This window comes from Myripristis murdjan, chromosome 24 (assembly GCF_902150065.1).
Source record: "Myripristis murdjan chromosome 24, fMyrMur1.1, whole genome shotgun sequence".
Lineage (NCBI taxonomy): Eukaryota > Metazoa > Chordata > Actinopteri > Holocentriformes > Holocentridae > Myripristis > Myripristis murdjan.
Window position 1 is genome coordinate 15,483,385 of NC_044003.1, and position 22,282 is coordinate 15,505,666.

General features: G+C 40.7%; 1 protein-coding gene across 1 annotated transcript; it reads right to left on the minus strand.

Annotated features, from left to right (window-relative positions):
* Positions 1-834: 834 nt before the first annotated feature.
* On the minus strand, positions 835-15,533 carry clu (clusterin). The gene is made up of 10 exons (XM_030046657.1): positions 15,435-15,533; positions 10,574-10,732; positions 10,236-10,384; positions 9,631-9,801; positions 8,754-8,924; positions 7,225-7,462; positions 5,937-6,068; positions 4,042-4,268; positions 2,781-2,968; positions 835-1,625 (listed from the first exon to the last, which is right to left on the minus strand). Exons 2-10 carry the CDS (start codon positions 10,686-10,688, stop codon positions 1,613-1,615), a joined length of 1,404 nt encoding a protein of 467 aa, XP_029902517.1. The 5' UTR covers positions 10,689-10,732; positions 15,435-15,533; the 3' UTR covers positions 835-1,612.
* Between the last annotated feature and the right edge of the window lie 6,749 nt (positions 15,534-22,282).

Below are 22,282 nucleotides of genomic sequence, written 5' to 3' on the forward strand. Positions count from 1 at the left end.
TCGCCTTCTTTTTCTGCTGTTCAGAGTGATGATGTACTTGGTGTGTGTGCGTGCGTGTGTTTGTGTGTTTGTTGAGAGGTTACGTGGTTTTCAGACCTGGAACTATCATCATTCAAAACCTTATAAAATACCTTCACCGGGGACTGATTGATATTTGCAATACCACTCTCACATTTCAACCGTCCCCCCACCCTCAAGACTCAGACCCCAGTGGCAATCCATGCAGGCAAAAGCAATCGGTCATACTGGGGTTTTTAATGAGATTTTGAATGCAGTTTGTTCTCAGATCTGTGATGTATATTGTATATGATACACACTTTTGAACTCATGTGTAAATTTGCATTAATTGCTGACTAACAGCGAAAGAATATTCTATTTAATTCCTTCTCTCTTGGCTGTGGGATCCTAGATGTTTAACTGCATGGATGTACTGTATCTCTGCAGAGTCAACTAGCAGCTGTGATTTTTACACAAAAATAAAAACGGCACAATATTTTAAATGCAGCTGTCTTTACTGATTATCAGTTTTATTTGAGAAGCAGGCCAGAGTATTGGTAGTGTTTGACACTAATATGATGGATATGGTATGGTTAAAACAGACCACTGAATTATTTACACAGGAATGAATCATGTGTGTCAGATGCTTTTAAAGCGTAGCTACCATTTGCATCTGGAACATCTGTTTCCATTCACAGATGGCAAATAGTTTTCTTTACAAATCTGTTAATCGTGGCTGAGTGCTTATGGTAAGAATGGTGAATGAATGTACTTCTTTGCCCTGTCTTGTGCTTGAAGCTTTGCAGCGTCATGTTAAGAGAGTGGACAGAGACGGTGTGGATTTGAGCAGGTTTTATTAATCTCTATGCATCGCTTCACTGCTACGATGTTGTACAGAGGGCCTCAAAGCAATGCTGAACAGTGTTTACGTTTGGCTACAGCATTTTTTCATCTAGATTGGAACAATCCTTTTCAATTGGAGCAACCTTTATCCTCTAAAATAAGCAAGCTCTTCTTACCATACCAAGGATTAGTAATTGTAATAATTGTAGATATCCATGGATAGGTGAGGTCCTTTAGGTCTTTGACAGCCTGAAGAAACTAATTCTGAGTTGGGTGCAAGCATCTTTGCAACAAATAAATCCTGGCTCCATGGACTTGGGATGGAGAAAATGTTATTCTGATACATGGCTGTACCAAAGGCTGAATACAGAAGACAACACATTTTGCTACGTTTCCCAAAAGCACGAGTTCCAACTTAATCCAAATTAGCAGTAAAGCAAAGATCACTTCTAGTGCGAAGGTCCTTTTTGTGAAGCCCAGCTTCTCAACTGGCTTCCACACATTAAGGACCTGTTTGGCTGTATAGGCGTGGGAACGCCCATTTCTACACGTATTTGTTACTGTACAGCAGGACAGAGAGCTAGTGTGACAACATAAATCTCTGAGATGAAACTTTGTCATATGCTGAGGCAGAATCTACAGGAAAAAGGAGTTGAAGCTTTGCCATGGCACGGTGAGGGACTCGGGTGCGTTTTCACTCAGAGGAGGATTAATCCAGAACATTCTCTTGTCAGCAGACAGTGTAGGATGGGGTGCAAATCCAACAGCAGCTTTACTTGACCACACTAGAGGAACGAGAGAGATGGACATTAATTTGGTGATCTTTTCCCTTTGCCATACCCAGCAAGCATTTCACCAGTGGTGACATGCATCCTCTTAGGTTAATATGATGTGCAAAATCAACACCAACCTAAACAATCACAGCAGTTTTACAACAATCTATTTAAAACATCATAATTTTGGGGGGGTATGTTCAGTCATGTCACATTGCTGAACAAACTAGTTTCACTTTTCTGTAGCTGTGGTGCTACCTGAGCTGTCCCGGTCGCTCTTTAGACAGGAACTGTTTACCTCTAACAGTAATACTGCCGATGGCTTTTGCAGATGAGGGATTTCTAATTATCTATAACTAGCTGTAACTACGTCTCATCCAGTATGATTTACAGCATGGCTGACAGAATGTACATCCCTCGCTGAAGTGAATTCCCATCCTTCACAATTCATCTGCTGTCTACCCACACAGAGACTTTAAGACTGTAAAAGCCTGTAGATTTGGGGGCTAACAGAAGGACAAGCCATCGCTTTGATGGGGTTAATCCTGGTGTGACTGAAAAATCTAATAATTGATTTGTACAGTAAGTACATCTGAGAGTGGGTCTAACAAAATCCGAGGGGGTGCATTTCAAAGGCTGAGACTTGGAATCGGTACAGCTGTCAGCTGCCTGTAGGTTGACCTTGCAAATCTAAAAGGAATTCAACAGGTTTCTGCTAGATTGGGCCAGTGGTCATTTATGAGAACAGGGGCACACAAAATCATGCTTGTGTCCCTGGTAGATCATTGACACCAGTGTTCCCAGCTCATGTTTCAGCATACACTGTTGAGTAATAGGCCATACATATTTATCTCCTAAGTATAAAAATAACCAAATTTCTCCCCTGGGGACAAATAAAGTATGATTGATTGATTGATTGATTGATTGAAGATGGAAGCAGCTTTAAAGCTAAATGGTCTTCTTGAACATGTCGTTAAGTCTAAAAAGTTGGTTTAGACTAAAGCTGAATATGAAAATATGACACCAAAATACCTCAAACTCAAAAAACTCAAAATCAGGGAATCTGACTCCAAAATCTACAGAGTTCATAGAGCATTAGTGCAAACCGTCTACCTTAGGCACATTATTGATTTCTGTGAGCCTGCTGTAGTGTTGCTGGATACTCACACAGCAGTTTCCTTGTAACGGTCCAGAGCCTCCTGAGCCACCACCTCTGAAAACTTGGGGTCGGTCCAGGGGATGTCGCCTGGCACCGTGAAGTTCATGGGTGGAGTGTCAAAGAGCTTCACGGACACATTGGTCTCTCCTGGCGTCTGCTCCTCACCAGCTGTCTCTTTGTCATCCTTGCAGATTAGCTACGTGGACAGACGACAGGATATGAAAAGCGCTGCTAAGACAGAGTTTCAGCTCTCGGTCACTGTTAAAAGAAAGTCTACATGTGGAGGTATCTGTACATGTGTATGTTTTGAGTTTGACCAATGGGTTTATCCACATATCAGAAAACGCCATCTCGACTCATTCGTTCATGTTAATTTTGTACATAATAATGCACCCAACATAGGGAATTAATGCGCAACGTGGAGGCAAAGGATGCCACAACATGAAGCCAAGTTCAATTCCCTATTTTCAGACTTCTTAGAGAGCATTATCATGTGTATACCATGGCCACTTCCCAACAGTAAAAAAATATGTTCATTAATTAAGGGAGCAATATGCTCTGGAGAAAAAACTGCCCCCACTATTTTCATTATGCCAATGTTGCTGGAAAAGAATCCCAAATCTGAAACAATAGGACAATGTGTGGCAGTTAACAGCTTGTTAGGTTGTAACACCATTTATTATTATGTTTAGCTACATTAGAGCAGTGGTTCTCAGTCTTTTTGGTGTCCAGAATGCCCAAACCAGTATACATCAGGCCATGAACCTGCATTTGATAAGATGTAGCTAACTTCAAGTCAATGAAATAGTGACAGTGAAACTAAAATATCCCCCCTTTCTCTGGGGACCCCACTGAAATCCCAAGGACCCTTGGGGGTCCCTGGCCCTCAGGTTGAGAACCTCTGCAATAGACAATACATTTTCTATGAACTGAGCATGTTCAGTTTGAGGTGTGCTGATACATGACTTTAACAGACGCCCTCTAGCTAATCGGAGAAGCCATGCATGGTATAAAATCGAGGTTCACCAGTTAATTTGACAAAGATATGTTGATATTTAAAAAAACTAAATGTAGCACCCTTGGTTGGCTAAACTCATCCTGGCCATTTGCTCTATTAGCCCACTCTATGTACTCACTGGTCACTGTCTCTAACCTCAACAGGGAGACAGTTATAGACAGAGAGAGAGACTTGATGGCACGGAGAGGTACAGGCAGCCAGGATGACGTTCAGAGACACATTTCAGCACAACAGGAAGTGGTGTGACGTACCGTCTGGATGCTGAAGAGGCCATCCTCGGTCCTGGTGTTGTTGGCCAAGGTCGACACCCAGCCAAACTGCTTGTTGAACCAGTCCAGGATGGAGGAGGTGTTGAACATCTTTTCCTCGAACCTCCTCATCTGTTCGTTGTACTCCTTGGTGAAATGATCGGCCATGGCCAGCGCCTCCTCCAGCTCCTCTTTCAGTGGGCCCTCCAGCGGCTTCTTACCGGAGCAGTCTGGGGTGACAGGCAGCACACAGGCATCATAATTACGCATTAAATAGGGTTGAACAAATATGGACAAAGACTGACATTAGCCTTTTATTACAATCACATGTCAGCCAGGCAATGCCATCCACCTTTGATGGAGGTTCCTCCCTGACCAAGCAAGCCCAAGAGTAGCCCTGGTAGAAAACTATGAACTTATTAACACAGTTTGTGTGCCATAATGGATTTCAGTGGGTTTTTACATCTGAAATCATGGGAGAAACACAATTTTTTGAATGAAAAGCATTTCATCTCAAAATACGCTTATATGCTTTCATAAAGAGGTTAGGCCGAGACCTGCCTCACATTCAGTCTAATATTTGACAGCAGCTTTACCACATTAATATGGCTGTGTTTTTTTTTTTTACACAAAGAGCTTACGATAGCTCTTCAATCAATTCAACAGTGATTATTATAGTGGTTGCCTGATGAGAGCGGCGAGTTTCCTGTCAAACAGCAGATATCTCAAGACTTCAAGTTCCAAAATGAGAGATTCACTATTTGAACATCACACCTTGCTCTTAGAGAATAATTCATTGTGGAATTTCTTGACAGGCCCTCTTCAGTCTCCTCTGTGATATTCCTGTAAGTGGGAGCGTTCCAACAGCATAAGTAACATTGTTTATTGAACTCTGCTTATTGTATTGTTATTGTCGTGCTTTGTTTTTAATTGTCTCATTACGAGCACATGGAACCACATTCCTAACAGCACGCTACACAACGTGGCTGAACCATCAAACTGAATATGAAATTTGACATTCGTTGTATTTCAGAGTTTGTCAGGTAAGAATTTGTCTCCAGCTTTGCTTCCAGAGAGACATCGTTGGACTGCTTCCTGTACAGTCTCTTCATGGCAGTGGAAGAAACAGCATTAACACAAACGAGAGGATTGCATAATTGGATTACAATCTCTCTGCATCCGCGATCATTAACATGAAGCGCTCCCTGTTTCCAGCTTCTCATGAATCCTAACTCCATTACTGTGACACAAATCTCCCCCAAATGCCATTCAGAGCTCCATCTGGGGTTTCTTGTCAGGACAGCTTGGACAAGAGGACACAGCGAGACCTCGGTGCTCTCACTTAACCCTCCGAGCAGCTGCTGTCACTCATGTGACATCACAAGGACAGGAAGCGCAGTTCAGGTTTATTATGGGGGCGAGTGCAGGCCAGGTGAACACTTTCTCAGTAAAAAAGCAGGTGCAAGTGGAAAAAACAGACAAGGAGCTCAACTTTTGTTTCTGACATGTTACATTACATGACTTATTTTATTTTAATATTATTTTTTGCTTTACTTTTTCCTTGCTTTTGCTATTTTTTCTTCATGCTTAATGCTTTCTCTTTGATGGGCATTTTTTTAAAGTCCTATTCAAATAAAGACTACTACAACGATTATTATTATCATTATTATTATTGTTGTTGTTGTTCGAGATATTCCCTGACATATCTATAATGGCTTTTTTTTTTTACACTGCCTTGGTAATTTTGGGTAATTTCAATACTTTATTTTGAGTAATTTCATTAAGTACCATTCTGTGTTTTGGGTTATTTGTCCTCTAATGACCAACAGTGCATTTTGAATAGATACTACCGGTCACAGCATGAAAGGACATGAAAATAAATATAAAAATCAAATTACCAATATGCTGGATCTCTTTGCACTTCTGACATTCGCCGCGGAACCTGATGCAACCAGCAGAGTTGCGGCGGATCTGCCTGCAGGTCATCCCGTTGCTGGTGGTGGTGATCACATCCTCATTCACACTGCCATCTGGGAACAGCAAAAATACACAGATCAGGTCAGATCTGCATAAACACTGCAAGGGAAATTTTGTATTTATCAAGGAAGCATTTTGTTACTAAGCAGATGCCAATACAATGTTGAAAACCCGTGTGAATTCAGTGCTGTAATGAGACAATATCTGCATCTATAGCTGCTACCTGCACTGTTTTGTGAGACGATTTCATTTGGATATTGTGCCGTAATATCATGCTGTAATAATACCACTTCCTTCATGCTGCCATCTATCAGATGCTTGTTGGGTAATTAATTTTTAAAAAACGTACATGTATGAATTTGCAGCTACTGGAGGGACTATTCCAAGATCGACTTGTCACAAATCCTTACCTTTGTTTTTCATTCCTTATAATCCAATTCAATCAAATCCAATGATTAATGTAATACAATACAATAATTTCATAATCCAGTAATCATAATTTCCTAATTAGACTGGTGCAAGCACAGGAGCAGCCTAGACCAGAGCTGATGAGTGAACCTGTAAAACTGGTCTAAACAGGTTTTCTTGTTTTGATTGATGTTTTTATTTTTATATATACTAATAAAAAGCAAAGCCAACCTACATTTTTTTTTTTGGCAAGGCACAACAATCTGACTCCGCTGCAAGTCACTTGTTTATATCTAATGTCAAACTGAAATAATGGCAGTTAGCATACATATATAACAAGTGGTTATGCTTAACAATGTGAATGATATAATATGAGGGATCCATGTTAGACTGAAAAGTTGGTGAATTTTTGTCACAATAAATTTAAAAAAGGAAATTAATAGAGTGTGAGTTCTATAATCTTCCTGCGGATTCACTCTTAAGGGGCTTTCACATAGGACGCGGTTTGGGCGGCGCACAGCGCTGGGTACAGACTGGCACAGAGTGGGCGCTGAGTACGGCGCTGAGTAGGGCGCATGCATGCGCGTTGTGCACGTATTTGGCGATGGTTGCTATGCGACCGATACAGACGCTGAGAAGTAGTTTTCCGTTCCGGCACACTTTTCTCTGGCGGCTCTTAGACTGCATGTACATATAAATCAGCGATTTAAAAATATGTTGCATTTGTTCTTGTTGTGATTTTGTGATTTTTTTCAATATTGTGCTGTATAAGCTTAGAAAAGCTCAGGTAAGAGGCCGTACCTTCAGAGGTGGGCACGTCCATGTCATTCATGTCCATCACAAAGACACTGGACATGCCGGGGGGGCTGAATATGCTCTGGAAGGTGTGGGAGTTGCGATTGAAGAAGGGCGAGCGAGCCACGCGGGATGGCTGATCCTCGATGCCCCTGTGGACGCGGGGGCCTGATCCCCAGAGACTGGGCATGCGGAAGGGCATGGGGAACATTGGAAGGTGGAAGGTGGGCATGTGGTCAAACACCTGAGAAAGACCAAGAAAACACAGTTACACATCTGCACTGATGGTAAATAGTCTCTGCATGTGTGTGTGTGTGTGTGTGTGTGTGTGTGTGTGTATGTGTGTGTGTGTAATATTTCTGTCCATATGTAGACCAAATATCCTCGTGAAGTTAGAGAGTTGACAAAAATTCTCCCAAGTGAGGACATTTTGCAAAGTCTTACTTCGGAGGATAGCTTATGGCAAGGGGCATAATTAATAGGAAATACTGACTTTCTAAGTGCGTCCCATCTGTCTGGTTGGATTTTATTATGTGACATGTAGATTAATACATTAATTAACATCAACTCATTACAGCTGTTGTGGCCTGGTTTACTTCCGGAAATACTCTCCCTGTTAGTTCCTGGTTGTTCAAAACAGTAAGCTACATAATTTCATATTTCATGCAAACTTTCAAAACTGTATGTGGCTAAGTATGGCAGTTTTGAAAATGAGATCATGTTTTTAGCCCCATTCCATTTGTTTGTTAGTCTTTTTGTTAGCAAGATATCTCAAAAATGTTATGAATGGATTTGCACAAAACCTTGCAGAAAGTTTGGTCCTGGGTGAAGACACAGCTGATTCACTTTTCATGCTGATCGGTCAAAAGGGGGTGTGGCTGTGAGCATAGCCAATAAAAAAGGGCATATAACTTACAAAGGGATTCACGTAACATGACAAAAATTTGTGGAAAGCTTGGTCATGGAGCAAGGAAGAGACGATCAACCTTTCTGCCAAAACGGACTGTGGTGGTGTGTGAGGCCTGTCACATAAAGGTGCACAATTCCAGCAACAGAAACACTCCCTACATTAACTACACACATGTAACTGTTTGATATTTGTTTATTAAACAAACAACAATGCCTCCAATTAAAAGCATGGAAAGTAGGATTTGACAAAAGTTTAATTTGGTCAACTGTGTGACATGGAAATGGCATCTAGAGAAATGCATAGAGTGGAGGGAAGTATGCCATCAAGTATGATTTAAAATGACTCCCTAAGAGCTGCTACAAGTTCTAATTTTCTCACTTTTGAGATAATACCAGGGACTACTGTCAGTCAGCACGGTGTATGCTAAGCTGATAGCATACACAGAAACTTGGAGCTTGACATTAAAAGACTTAATATAACAATAATAATAATAACAGTAACAATAGGCTAACTGTGTGTATGCATGTGCAAACTTGTACTTAATCAGACACACATCTGTGATCACGTGAATCATGTAAATATCTGCGTGTCCACTGTTTTTCCTCATGGTGTACATGTACAGTACCTTCATGCTATCCCTGAAGATGCTGTTTACGTTGTCGACCACCTCTGAGTATCTTTCCTCCAGGTTCTTCAGCTGCTCCCTCTGCTCCTCTGACTTCCTCTCCAGGTTACCAATGCTCTCCCCGTTGATCCAGATGGAGAATGGAGAGGTTCTGTTCAGCACCTCGTCCAGCTACAGCGGGGAGACGACAGGCATCTTTAATTTCAAGTTATACGCTTCTTTCCAAAGAAAACCCCATTTACTCACCAGGAGAGTAAAAAAGAGAGAGCAAAGGAGCAGAGTGGACAGACGAGGAGAGAAAAATGTGGATGTTAAATAAAGAGACAGATAAACTATAACTCTCTGATGCTTAAAAACACACATCATCATATAACTTAGCAGTTTGATGCTATTTACTATAATGCATACTTTGGATTTAGGTCGGAGAGATTTAGGTCATCCTGAAAAGGTGAGTAAGCATGTTTTTTTGTTATTCTTTAACTTCATGTGAAAAAAATGCCAGCCTTTTCTTTCTTTTTTTTGGTTTCATTGGAATTTACTCTGCATCACTGGAGAGGGATGAGGTGGCAGCTATTTTCAAATAATGCCTTTATGAGTGCTTGAGTTTCCTTATGGAATAGTTTGTCTTTAGAGGAGGAGAGGGGAGAAATGGAAATCTTTAGTGTCAGATTCTGCAGTAAACATGGTAAAAGTTTAATTTAATAATATATATGCTATATTGGAAAGGGGGACAAGGAAGTAAGAAGATGAAAGGATGAAATAAAAGTAGGAGTAAGACACAGATGAGTGTCATCCAGTGTGTTTGCATGTGTGTGTGTCTGCTTGCATCTACCCACATGCCGGTAAATTTGTATGAGTGTACGTCCGAACAGCTGACCTGTCGTCCCACCAGTCCAGAGCCACTGTGGCAGGTTTGGGAGTAATATTTGATGCAGGTGTTCTTCAGGCAGGGCTTGCACTCCTCCCACAGAGCCTTCATGGTCTCGTTGCAGACCTCCTCCTCCTGCTCCAGCTTGGCCTCGATCTCCTGGGCTGCGAGAAGCGCATCCTGTATTGAAACAGAAACACCATTTTAAAGTGGCAATCCATGAGATTCTTGCTTACATTTAATTTTATGTCCATCTTTTCTGCTAAATGCTCATTGCTGCGGTGTTTGCGCACTTCACTTCCCACACATCAGCTGTCAATCAAACAGTGTGGATGGTGCTGTGGCAATTTTTTCTTTTGATTTTCTGTTGATGGACTGTGAGTTTGTGTAGTAGTGCTGTTTATTTTGTTGTTTCATGGTGGCTATCAGAACTTGTGCCAACTACCAAGTTCTTGTTCCATTTACTCCAAACAAACTTCACCTTGCTGCTGTGGGAAATACAAAATGCATCACTTCCTGTGCAAGTTTTTGGAACAGCAAATGTAAAATCTCTCATTAGCTTGATTTAGCTCAACCCAGTGGTTTATATCAATTGATGAGAGGTACTTCCTCACCTCCTTCTGCTTCTTGGTTATCTCCAGATCACTGAGGAAGTTCTTGTGGTCCTCTGTGGATTGCTCCATCACATTCTTCATCTCCTTCACCCCACTGATGGCATTCTCAATTTGTTTGTCTAAGTACTTCTCTCCCTGGATTGAGATCTCTGTGAAGAAAAATGGGTGATGTCTTTGTGTACCGTGAGTGTGTTTTTGTGTCTGTAGCATTCTTTATCTTTATCATGTAGCATTCTATTATCCATGCAGCACCCTAAACACAGCCTTAACATCAATAAACCAAGGCACTAAGTTTTAAAAGTTTAAATGAGCTGGTAGCAGGTGCAGTGCAGACGTACGGCTGAGGTCCTCTTTAGATGGAGGGACGATGCAGTTGGCTGAGGCCAGAAACAGAGCCACCACTGCCAGAGACTTTGGCGCTTTCTTCTTCATCATCATTATCATCATCAGCATCCTCTCAGACTCTCACAGGCGCAGCAGGTGATGAAAAACAAAACCTGGAAAAAAAACAGAGCTGAAACCGCCAGACTACATTATATATTCATGTATAATAATTTTTGTTGTTTTAATTGAGTTTCAGTGGCCTACACATTTTTTCAAAAGATTTTCCATCCAAAATGAAGTCAAGAGGAGAAACACTGAATACTTTTATTTTTAGCGTGAAAATGTAATATTACTGAATATTCATTGACTCATATCAAAGACTCTGATCTCTCCTTATGCTGGTTGTTGTTGTAATGTCACGCATCTCCACTAGAGGGCAATATGAAACTCAACAAATGAGAGAGGGACCTATACGCAGCAGAAAATGACCAGACTTGCTTGGCAGTTTCCACTCTTACACAGCACAACATAAAAATAACAATCCATACAAATAAATAATTCATAAAAAGCTCATGTTACTCGCTGATCAGGGTGACGCTGCCCAAAATGAAATGCTGCAGAATCAATTTCAACAGCTCCCTTTCCTCCCCATTTAGGCTTGGTAGGGATATTATTGCAAAACTGACCTCAAACCAGTGTTTTGTGTGACTTTGACCAACTGCGCCTTTCAAAGGAACTTTATAAAGGCATCAGCAGGCACTTTCTCTGTTCCCCCTGTTTTCCTGGCACACACTTGGTCAGCTGCCTATTTATTCAACAATGACAGATTCAACAGATTGTGACTAAAGCTGCTGGTTTCACTCACTTTTTTCCATTCATCCACACACTCACAAACACACACACACACACACACACACACACACACACACACACACACACACGCAGAGTCATCTGACAGATGAGCTCACATTCTCTCTTCTCTGTGACGTGACCAGAAGCTTTTCCCTGTAAAAAAAAAAAAAAAAAAAAAAAAACCTCTCCATGTCAGTCTAATCTCTGTTGATTATTTCTGCAGCTAACCATAATCCCCTGTTTCTTCCAATCACACAGCATGGGAATCTAGAGGCATTTGTGCACTGGTATATTAAGAATGTCCATTATGCTGTGCTAAAGTATACTATATTGGATCTATACTTAACTGGAAAACCATATCCAGCAGCCTGGCTGTGTGGTCAATAAAGAATCTGAATCTGAGCCATTCGGCCTCTGTCAGATTGGGAGGTAACTCTGTTAGACCTCATTTCTGAAAAACTGGACTATTGTAGATGTGTGTCACTGAATGTAAAGCAGGTTGTCAAAGTGAGAGGATGGAGCACAGTCAACCTGGATAAATTAATGTTAAAAAAATATATATATATACACACCGTGGCCCAGTTTTTTGTGTCAATTATTTTGAAAATGAACTCATTCTCAGGTTTAAGGAAATACTTATTAGACTGGAGGGGTCTTATTCAACTGTGTCACACTATTGGAAGTCAAGAGGCAAACTATTACTTCTGACATCACGCTAAAATAGATGAATTAGGTCAATTTTGTGGTGAAAATGTTCCTTATTTTTGGAGGAATGCCTTCTTATCAGTTTAGTGATGAAAAAAAAGATAATAAATTTATCCTCTGTAGATCATTGGCTCTAGTGATCCATCTTAACACTTTTGCATATACTGAGTGGTAGATATGTCACTCTCATAATCCAAAAAGAGATGACAGACCTTTTAATCATAAAAAGTTGCAAGTAGTTTTTTTTTTTTTTTTTTTTTTTTATCATGTGGCCTATAGATTCATCTGTTCTAAAAATGAAATATTATTAGTTAGGAATGGCAAATATAGCTAAGTTTAAGTTTATTTTTGAAACAATGTTAGGTGAGTGACACATTCATCCGCTGTGCAGCTGGTTTCCCCATCACCAACCACCTTCACTTTTATGGTAAAAACAATAACTTTTTATTATATCATCCTCAGTTTAACTTTGATTTGCTTAGCTGCATATCTCATCAGATGACCATTTAGCAGTTCTCTTTTTTCTCTGTTTTGAGATAATCCCAGCAGCATCATTCAGCACAGTGTATGCTACAAGGTCAGCACCAGAGATCTACCAGGGATGCATGGATGATTTTAGTGTGCATGTTCTCATCACTTTGCAGGTGAATTCACCAATGGCACAGCGTCCCTGAAACATGGTATATTCCTTTAATCTGCAGTGAAAACTCATCATGCGTCCCTCCTCTGTTCCAAAGCTGGAGGGACTCGGCTCCCACCGGGGAGAGAACATGTCCCACTTTCTGCTAAATGAGGGTGTGCATGACTGCAGCAGTTTTGACGAGCTGCAGCCGCTCGTAACAATGAGGTTATTTTTCATGTGACAATAGCTGGCAATCCTCTTACTTAATTATAACATGCCAGTGTTAACAGAGGACTTGTAAACAGGGGGGGAAGGCTATCGGCAATGCCTTTTTAATGAGCAAACAAATAAATAAATAAATAAACAAGTGGGTAAGTCTTAACTTGCACAGACGGGAAAGAGTGAGTAATGGTTTAGGAGTGAACAAATAGAGAGAGAGAGGGAGAGGGAGGGAGAGATAGAGAGACAGAGGGAGGCGGGATAGAGAGAGAGAGAGAGAGAGAGAGAGAGAAGCAGACAGACATACAGACAGGGTGGGAGAGGGAGAGACAGAACAGAGAGAACCACAAAGAGAGAGAGGCAGAGAGGGAGAGAGAGAGAGAGAGAGAGAGAGAGAGAGAGAGAGAGGCAGAGAGAGAGAGAGAGAGAGAGAGAGAGAGAGAGAGAGTGAGTGAGTGAGAGTGTGTGTGTGTCTGCACAGTCTCAACAGCAGGGCTCCCGGTTACACAACTGAGAACATGCGGGCCAACCCGCGGTCCCTTCCAGATGTTGTTTGTGCGACGCTGGCAGGCCTTCCAGAAAGTTCACTCAGTCCCAAAAGGTGAAACACAACACGGAGCTCACACCACATCTGTACACTATGCTATACATGAAGCACAGCATATTTTGGCATCTCCATGAGCTGGTTTGTCCAAAAACCTGTCGCCTAGTATCTTCATGAAGTCCTTGCAGAATGTGCCATGTGTGAACTGACTGTGATAGTAACTGTGAGACCTACTTACCGGTCTAGTTTTCACTACTTCCGTGGGAAGCGAATTTATCCAATTCACATTTCACTACAATTCAAATTACGTGTGAAAGCATTTCCTTATGAAAACGAACCATGATTTTGCTACGGTTGCCTGTGCTAACTCTGTTTTTTAACTGAAAGTAACTCCAGGACTTGAACCGTGGTTACACCTGTTTTTCTACCTATTACTACCAATTAATCATAGTTACCATAAAATATCTTTAAAAAGACTGTTACTATACAGTACAATTGTAAAACAGTGATAGTGGGCTACCATAATTAGGGATACAGTAATTAGTTATCTGTCGTACTATTGAAATTAAAAATGGTGGCTACGTAAAAAACAGGAAACCTACGCATTTTCGTAAAGGATTTGGCTCGCTGGTAGGACATTAATTACAAGGAAATTGGGTTTATTTTATTTTACAGTATTACATTAGTTAATTTGGGTGTTATATTTTGTTTATTCAGCTTGCGCATTTCTTTGTTGACGGTATAATGTTAGCTTAGTGTAAACTTAGCATAGCCAAGTTGAAACGTTGGTTCTTAAAACGATATTCAGCTGCATTTTCATGAAAATAAATGAGGTTTTGTTACTCGATATTGCTGGTTTATATCATTAAACGTCAATTCAACCCATAAGTAGTTGAAATAGGCGCATATATATTTTTTTGCATGGAAAAAAGTCACTTATAATAGTATATTATAGAGCATAATGGATACACTGCAAACAGGTAAACTAGCTTCAGGCTGACTGCTACAGGCTCGCCAGCGGTGATTTTGACATGAAAAAGCAGAGTAAACACAGGTGTTACTAATGACATTAATTAAGGAGCTGTTGGTACATGTTGTTTTTATCTGCTGACAGCTGGCAGGCATGGTTTTTACCTGTTTATTCACACTACATGCAGTTTTTGTTTCAAGTCTGATACCACGACAGATGTGCAAACATAAATAAAATCTCTAAATAAAAACAGGACTGCGTTCTCTCCTGATCTCTGCGTATTGCAATGCTACAGCCTCAGTGATGGTGCAGAAATTGCATTGAAATCTAATGACCACACCTCTGATAAAATATAAAATATAAAAATTAATGTTTTTATTTTTTGCTATGCCATCTTTCAGTGTCCCCCATTGCTTTTCTTAAAATGAACCGCAGAAGTTTAAGCCTAACTCATAATCCGCACGATGAAAATCTCACCCTCAGCTTCAACGCAGTTAAGGTAATTTAATTTTTATTTAGACTAGTCTAATGAGAGCTGGCTCGGGATAAACCTAAATTACAGAGATGATGTCACTGTCCTAATCCGGTTGTTTTGGACCCAGGGATGGAGATCACACCCATGCAAACAACAGTCAGCCATGAGGTCAGCATTTTTGCATGCCCCAAAACAATTACAGAGACCAAAATAATTAAACAAAAATTATATAACAAAAGATAGCAGTTTTTCCAATTTCACATTCTATTCTATTCTATTCCATTCTATTCTATTCTGTCTAACGTGAGCACATGTTTATTATATTGCGCTTTATCATACATCATTAAATTATAATTGCACTGGTATTCCCGCAGCACCTGCACAGTAAAGAGCCGCACTCGGAGCAGCAGCAGCAGCAGCATGTGGGCAGTGAGACAGAGCAGAGCGACAGACAGGCCTGGACGTGTGAAAGCGGCGGTGAGACTCACCTCTCTGCAGGTCCTGGCTGTCCGGAGCGGCTGAGGCTGCTGCAGCTCCGTCCCGCTGCTATTTATACCAGCGGATAACGGGAAGCTGCTCACTTGTGATTCACTGCCCAAGTATGTGGCCGTAATAAAAACACACCACTTCTGGTCTCCAACTTCAAATTAAAACCCCCTTTGGCCAACATTTACTCTCGACGTATTTGGGCAGCACAAACTATGACTTTAAGTACGGAACTGCCCTATAGGGAAAATTACGTATTTTTGCATGTGTTAAATGATTTGCACACCGTTATATATGTAACATCTGAGTTGCATAAAGTGCTTGGAAGTAGACCTTAAAGATATAGAAGCCCCCTTTTTCCTTCAGATAATAGAGAGCTCGAAACCTTGGAGATTACAAAAGCTTCTCAAAGTCAGTAACATCCAACAATTGATTCGTAGTGCCTCCCCGTGTCCTCTTGTCTTCTTGAGCATGTGTTTTATTGAGACTCATTACATGTATTATATGTCTTGTTTTGTATATTGTATGTGGACTGTGTGGAGCAGCTACTACATCAGTGGCAGCTGATGGGGATCCAATTAAAGATTAATAAAGAATGAAGGATAAATTTAGTCTTTGATTGCATTATTAGTTTATTAATGAACTATTCTCTTCATGGGAATTATGAAATGGTGAATGCAAAATAATGAAAAACAGCATGACTAAAAATGTAAATCAGGGAACATGTCATCAGCTCACAACAGGTTTATTTGGTGAATTATTCCGGCCTGCAGGGACCCTTAGGCTTTCATTAGCCAGTATCTCCACTAAGCAGGTGATAGACGTTTTGTTCTTCACCCATTCCGTACTTATTTTTGCAGCTCTCCTCTGCTTTTATTTTGCAGACAACACAGCCAGTGTTCCGGCGTGAGCCTGTCTAACTGTGTCTGACTTGCCTCTCCTGATGCTGAGGACTTCTCTAGAAGTTCGCCAATGTCTGGGCAGCATCAACAACTGCTCAGATGAAATATAACCACAAGAGGGCGCTTTGAGCCAGGTAATCTACGAGATTTCTTTTTGTTGTTACTATAAATCCAGTAACTTTATCATGACTGTCTACCGGGAGCATGCAAAAAATTATTCTAAGCATGCAATATGTACTTTTCTTTTTTTCTATTCCCCAATGCCACAAAGCGTACAGTAGAATCACCAAAGCTGGAGAAAGATCACAAAGTTCATGGCTGGCTGAGGCTTTTCTGAACAAATTGTTCAGAACAAATTGTTTTGACATGCACATACACGTGTGAGCAGGGTTTACTGTAATCTGTGACAGGGCCCAATGGGTTTTTTGGGAAGTGCTGAGGCAGCAGCTCCAATCAAAAGAGGGTACAAGAGAATTTACCTTAGGCAATTGAATGCCATCCCGTAACTACTGTTCCAAGTAATACACACACAGACACACACAGACACACACACACACACACACACACACACACACACACAGACACAGACACAGACACACACACACACACACACACACACACACACACACACAGACCTACAGATATCTTAGTTCTGTGCCAGCAGCCTTTGGTTCTCTCTTGGTCATGTTTATTTAAAAAAAAATAAAAAAAATAAAAAAAAACACTGAGGGGAAAAAAAAGCAACTTCTTTTACGTTTTACTGCAATTACTTCATCGGGTTATTATCATAGTTTGTTCTGTATTCAGTGTTGCAACACCACAGATAAGTGACACTTACCATTTTAGCTGAGGATTTAGTCCCTGTAAGGATTATTGTTGCTGATTCAGTACTTAACTGAGGAGATGACAGCAATGGGAGTAAAAACTAAAATTAGAGAGCTCACTTTCTTTTTGGGCTAATTTCTTGTGAGTTGAATTCTAGTACAACTTAAAAATTGCTTATTTCCCTGTGGGACCACCTGGCAATCTTTAAGGACCAATGGAAAACCCAGGACCCTACTTTGAGAGCCACCATTTTAGCTTATGTTTGTGTGAAAAATGCAATGTTTTTCTATACTGTATATATTCACCGGGGTTTGTTTGTTTGTTTGTTTGTTGAGCATAAGGAAGCTTCTCCTTTGCAGCTGCTTCAGCATGCAGGACACAGCTCTGAAAACAAAGGCGTTTGAAATATCTGCAATCCATTTGAGGGTCTTGAACTAAAGCTTGCAAGGTTGGAAATGAGAGCAATAACTTTATATAAGTTAGTGTTGTGAGCCTCTAGAGATTATTTTACCGGGTCACAGAGAGTGAAGGTTTAGTTATGGGGTAGGGTTCTGTGTGACATGAAAGTCACGTGTGTTCACATGAAATTGTTTCAAAATAAAACTAGCTACATCAGCTAATTTCAGTTAATGTTTTTTTTTTTTTTTTTTTTTTTTAAATCCGTGAATGATGACTACAAGGTCAGTCATCTGACTCTGAGTGATGCTGGTGGCCTTTTATAGCTCAACGGTGTTTGCAAAAGTGATGGCAAAGGGCCACATATTACTCATCGTATCCCTTAGAGGCAGAAAGAGGAAAAAAGTACTAATATTTGACCTTTACTAAAATATGCTCATGTCCCAAAAAAGTGCACTACTGACACTAGTTATTAAGTGTTAGGCATCAATACGTCAACAGTCTCTCCTGGCTTTCCATATTTTTTTCTTTTTTTTTCTCCTAAAGCACATTGTATTTTATTGTTTTGGCTGGAGAACCACCTTAACTCTCTTCCCTCTAGTCATTGCCTTCATAACTCTCAAAAATAATACCTTTTGGTCTTTCAAAGTGTGTGTGTGTGTGTGTGTGTGTGTGTGTGTGTGTGTGTGTGTGTGTGTGTGTGCGCGCGCGTCCATGCATGTGTGTGTGTCAGTGCACTAAGGTCTAAGGTCAGACTCAGTCAGTAGTGAGAAAAAAAGTTACTTATTATATATGCACCCCGTAACACTGAATCATTTTGCTCATTAGCATTTTTATCAGGACTAGATTTTGATTCTCATGGACCAGATAAAGAAGCAGAACCCACATTCTTTGTAGGATGGTATTTTTTTGTGCATGTGCAGGAAACCCCTCCGTGTGAGATCAGTCTGTGCACTGCTTGTCTCGGTTTTCAGGTCCTCAACCAGAACACACCCTAACTAACCTTTTCATGGTTTACTTGATGACATGTAACTACAAATACAGTCTGTGTGAAGTCTCCATTAATATGCAGAGCTGCAGAGAGGGCAGGAGAGGAAAAGGGCCCTGTGGGTTCCCCACAGGGAACACATACAGCCGAAACACTGAGACTCTTGAGTCCTTTTACTGCATGGATTCATTGGATCTGGGAGTCTAGTCTCCAAGTGTAGAAGCCCAGTGTGACACTAGAGGGCAGAAGCTGCTTTCATATCCTCTCTCAAGGTCTTAGGAGTTCAGCTGTTTACTTAGTCCATCACACGTTCAGTGGTCGGTTCAGTGACAGAGTACATGGAACGTTTCTGTTTCTACACAGGTGCTGTCGCTACAAACCACCAGGCCATTTTGTCAAAGCATGCTGGTGAATAGACTTGAGTTTTATTCTGAATCACATGTACTTCTTTGATTGTGCTAAAGCTCTGACAATTAAAGTTATTAAACCCACACATCCACAAATACATCTGTAGACTGTAAAAAAAAAAAAAAGTTTCCTTGTAGGAGTTTGATTTAAATGTACCTAAAACACTTTTACTGTAGTTGAACATAATAAATGGTGCTTCTGGGGTCTTGGTGTGTCCCTCTGTAAGCTTTTTAATTTCCTCCTTTCTTATCCTGGCCGCTTGCAGTCATTCTTAAAGACGACGAAATTGGACAAAAAAATTAAATAAGTCATAGAAATATTATACAGAAACAGTTAGTGAAGGGCTTCATGGCTACAATTAATAATGTTATAAGTCTTAAATTATAGAGCACAAATATAAGCTAATATATCTTTTTTATTCTCCAGCATCACTTGGTTCCCACTCTCTTCATTTCAATTATTTTCATAACTGTGACTGTATTTTTTGCCACTGATTTTCAAGTGGAATCCACATGAAATTCACATTTTCTCAAACCAAACATAATAGGAATGAAAAAATATGTTTGACTTTTTATTCAGCTTTTAGAGGCTGGTGTCAGCAAGAGTCCTTGCTTTAATCTGAATCTTTACTTGCTTGTGCAAATAAAAACATGAAGTGAGGTGTATGCAAGGTTATGGAAGCACAGGAGAACAGCACATGGTGGGACACACACACACACACACACACACACACACACACACACACACACACACACACACTACACAGGAAAGGACAAGACAGAAATGAACATGACAGGGCAGGACCAAGTGGCCACCAAATGGTGGAAAAACTCTTTCAGTTTTTGTACCATTTCAGTAACAGGATATGGGTTGAATCATTAGTGTGTTATATCAGTTGTTGGAGAAATGTTTATGTGAAAATGGATTATTAATCTAATGAGAATGTATCAGGTTTTTTAGGATTATTGTATCATTTCGCTCAGTACCCATAAGATTTGCATGCTGCGATTTGATGTCTTCGAGTGTAGGCTGCTCCAGCTGCTGTGACTGCTGACTTCGCTGGTGCACAACACATGAAGTTTGTCTGAGACTATTAACGACGTCACGCTGGAACCATCTGAATAAAACAAACATTTACCAAAACATCTGAATATAGATAGCACGCAGGGGGAGAAAGGTACAAAAGAGAGTGAGACACGTTAAAATAATGTCCACTAAACTGTCCAGCATGGCCCCCACATGTGAAACCCCAGCCAGCCATGACACCACTTCCCTCATTAATCATGGGCTTGGCTATTTATGTGATGGCAGCTTTAGTTGATTTAATCTATTAAACAAAGGCTCTTTCCTTCCCAAACACTGCATGGAAATGTGACAGTGTTTATGTCATGGTGATAATGCTGTGAGGAGTGACGCTGGGCAGATACTCTGCATACAGTTCCAGATCTTCATTTAGATACGTGATTTAGTGCTTCTCTCTCTTGTTTCCTCTCTGTCTGTCACTCACTCCTTGTTAATTCATCTGCATGTCTGACTGTCTCTGACTATCCTCTCTTCCTGCTCCTTATTTCTGGAGAGTTGTTAATTTTGCAAACTCTGGATGGTGCTTTATCAAACCAAGATGGGTCCTGTTTCAGAAGAAACAAATTGCTGTCAGAAGTGACTCCAAAAATTGGGATTCTTGGGGCATCTTGCAGTGTTTATCCCCATGTTGATTTACACACCATGTGCACTCTTAGCTAAGGTCACTCTCAGGCACTCACAGACACACACACACACACACACACACACACACACACACACACACACACACACACACACACAATAAGAAAAGAGGTTCACTAATAGTATGTAGGTAATAGAGAAGAGCGTAATGCATACCTTTCAGCATAATTCGATCAATGCTACTGAGCATCAATTTTGAGACATTACCATAATTGCTGTAAATAACCAAAACCATGGCAAGATAATCAGTTGTATCTATCAGCCTCTACACTGCATTTTGAATCGTGTAGATTTGGCTGGTCAGATTTCGTATGTAGTCTTAACACCTGGTGTGAACTTGAGGACACTGAACACATAGACTGGTTTGTTTACAGTGAATATATCAAAGTATCACAGTTAACTGGACAATGCTAAGCAGATGTTCAAATGTTACATGTAACAACTTGATTTTAACATCATGCAGACCAACAATGCACAAGTGGATCTAAACCTTATGCTCTTTCAAGGCACTGAAAGTTCGGCTTGGAGAGGATGACAGGACTTCTGCTGCCTCTGTGTTCCTCGGTATGTTGCCAGCTAACCACTGGCAGACCTTGGTGTGATTGGTCTACATCTACTGCATGACCCACTGGAAACTTCTGTTTTGTTCCATGCCTCTGAGTGTGTGTGTGTGTGTGTGTGTGTGTGTGTCCATATGGCTGACAGATCCTGCTGTGTGTGTGCGCACATACACACTTTGTGCTTAGCTGCTCCAGTCTTTAACCTTCAACCCAGTGAAGTGAAACTGCTGTGTAACTGCTTTGCCAGCTCTCACATGGTGCCATGCATCTCAATAAGGGGGTAATTGTTAATCCACACATCCACATCCACATCCACATATGCTCATGTGCGCGCGCACACACACATACACATATACACACACACACACACACACACACACACATATGCAGATGGAGGCACTGTGTGAGCCATTGTGTCGGCTTAATTTGAATACAAAGCATGATTATCACTGGGTTTAATTGGTCCAACTGATGGCACTGCATGAACCGTGACTGGCAGGATGCAGATGGATTTGCAACATCCAGATGATTCTGGTACCAATTTAGCAAATGTGGTGTGTGTGTGTGTGTGTGTGTGTGTGTGAGAGTATGAGTATGGGTGTATGTGCTGGAATGTGCATGAAGTTCACTGATTAAGAAACTTCAAGTTATAATCAAAGCCCTGTGCCTTCATGATCAAAGACTGGCTGACCGTCATTGGCTATAAAATTGCATAATAGATTCCTCATTTCCATTACTTTGCAATCAGGGCTATAGCGACTTTCCTTTTTTCTGTTCTTGTATAGATAGACAAGAGAAAGACGAGAAAGAAGTGTGACCTTATGTCAGGAAATGGATTCAAATCCAGTCAGGAATGCAGAAAAAATACCCAAGATGGTACTGACTTCTGTAAGTACATGCAAATAAATTGGCAATACTGAAACATGTAAGACGACATCAGAGTACATACGTGTCCTTTGTACAGGTATACATATGTATTTTTTTCCAACTAGTGTACATAGATTAGAACAAAAGGCAAGACAAAGCAGTAAAAATCACTAACTAAC

What these genes read in the sequence shown, in the direction of transcription:
- clu (XM_030046657.1), bottom strand. Translation starts at nt 10,688, where the DNA reads ATGCTGATGATGATAATGATGATGAAGAAGAAAGCGCCAAAGTCTCTG. An exon ending in TAACCAAGAAGCAGAAGGAG is followed by an intron (nt 9,802 to 10,235) that starts GTGAGGAAGTAC and finishes GTTTCAATACAG; the next exon opens with GATGCGCTTCTCGCAGCCCA. An exon ending in CTGGACTGGTGGGACGACAG is followed by an intron (nt 8,925 to 9,630) that starts GTCAGCTGTTCG and finishes TCCCCGCTGTAG; the next exon opens with CTGGACGAGGTGCTGAACAG.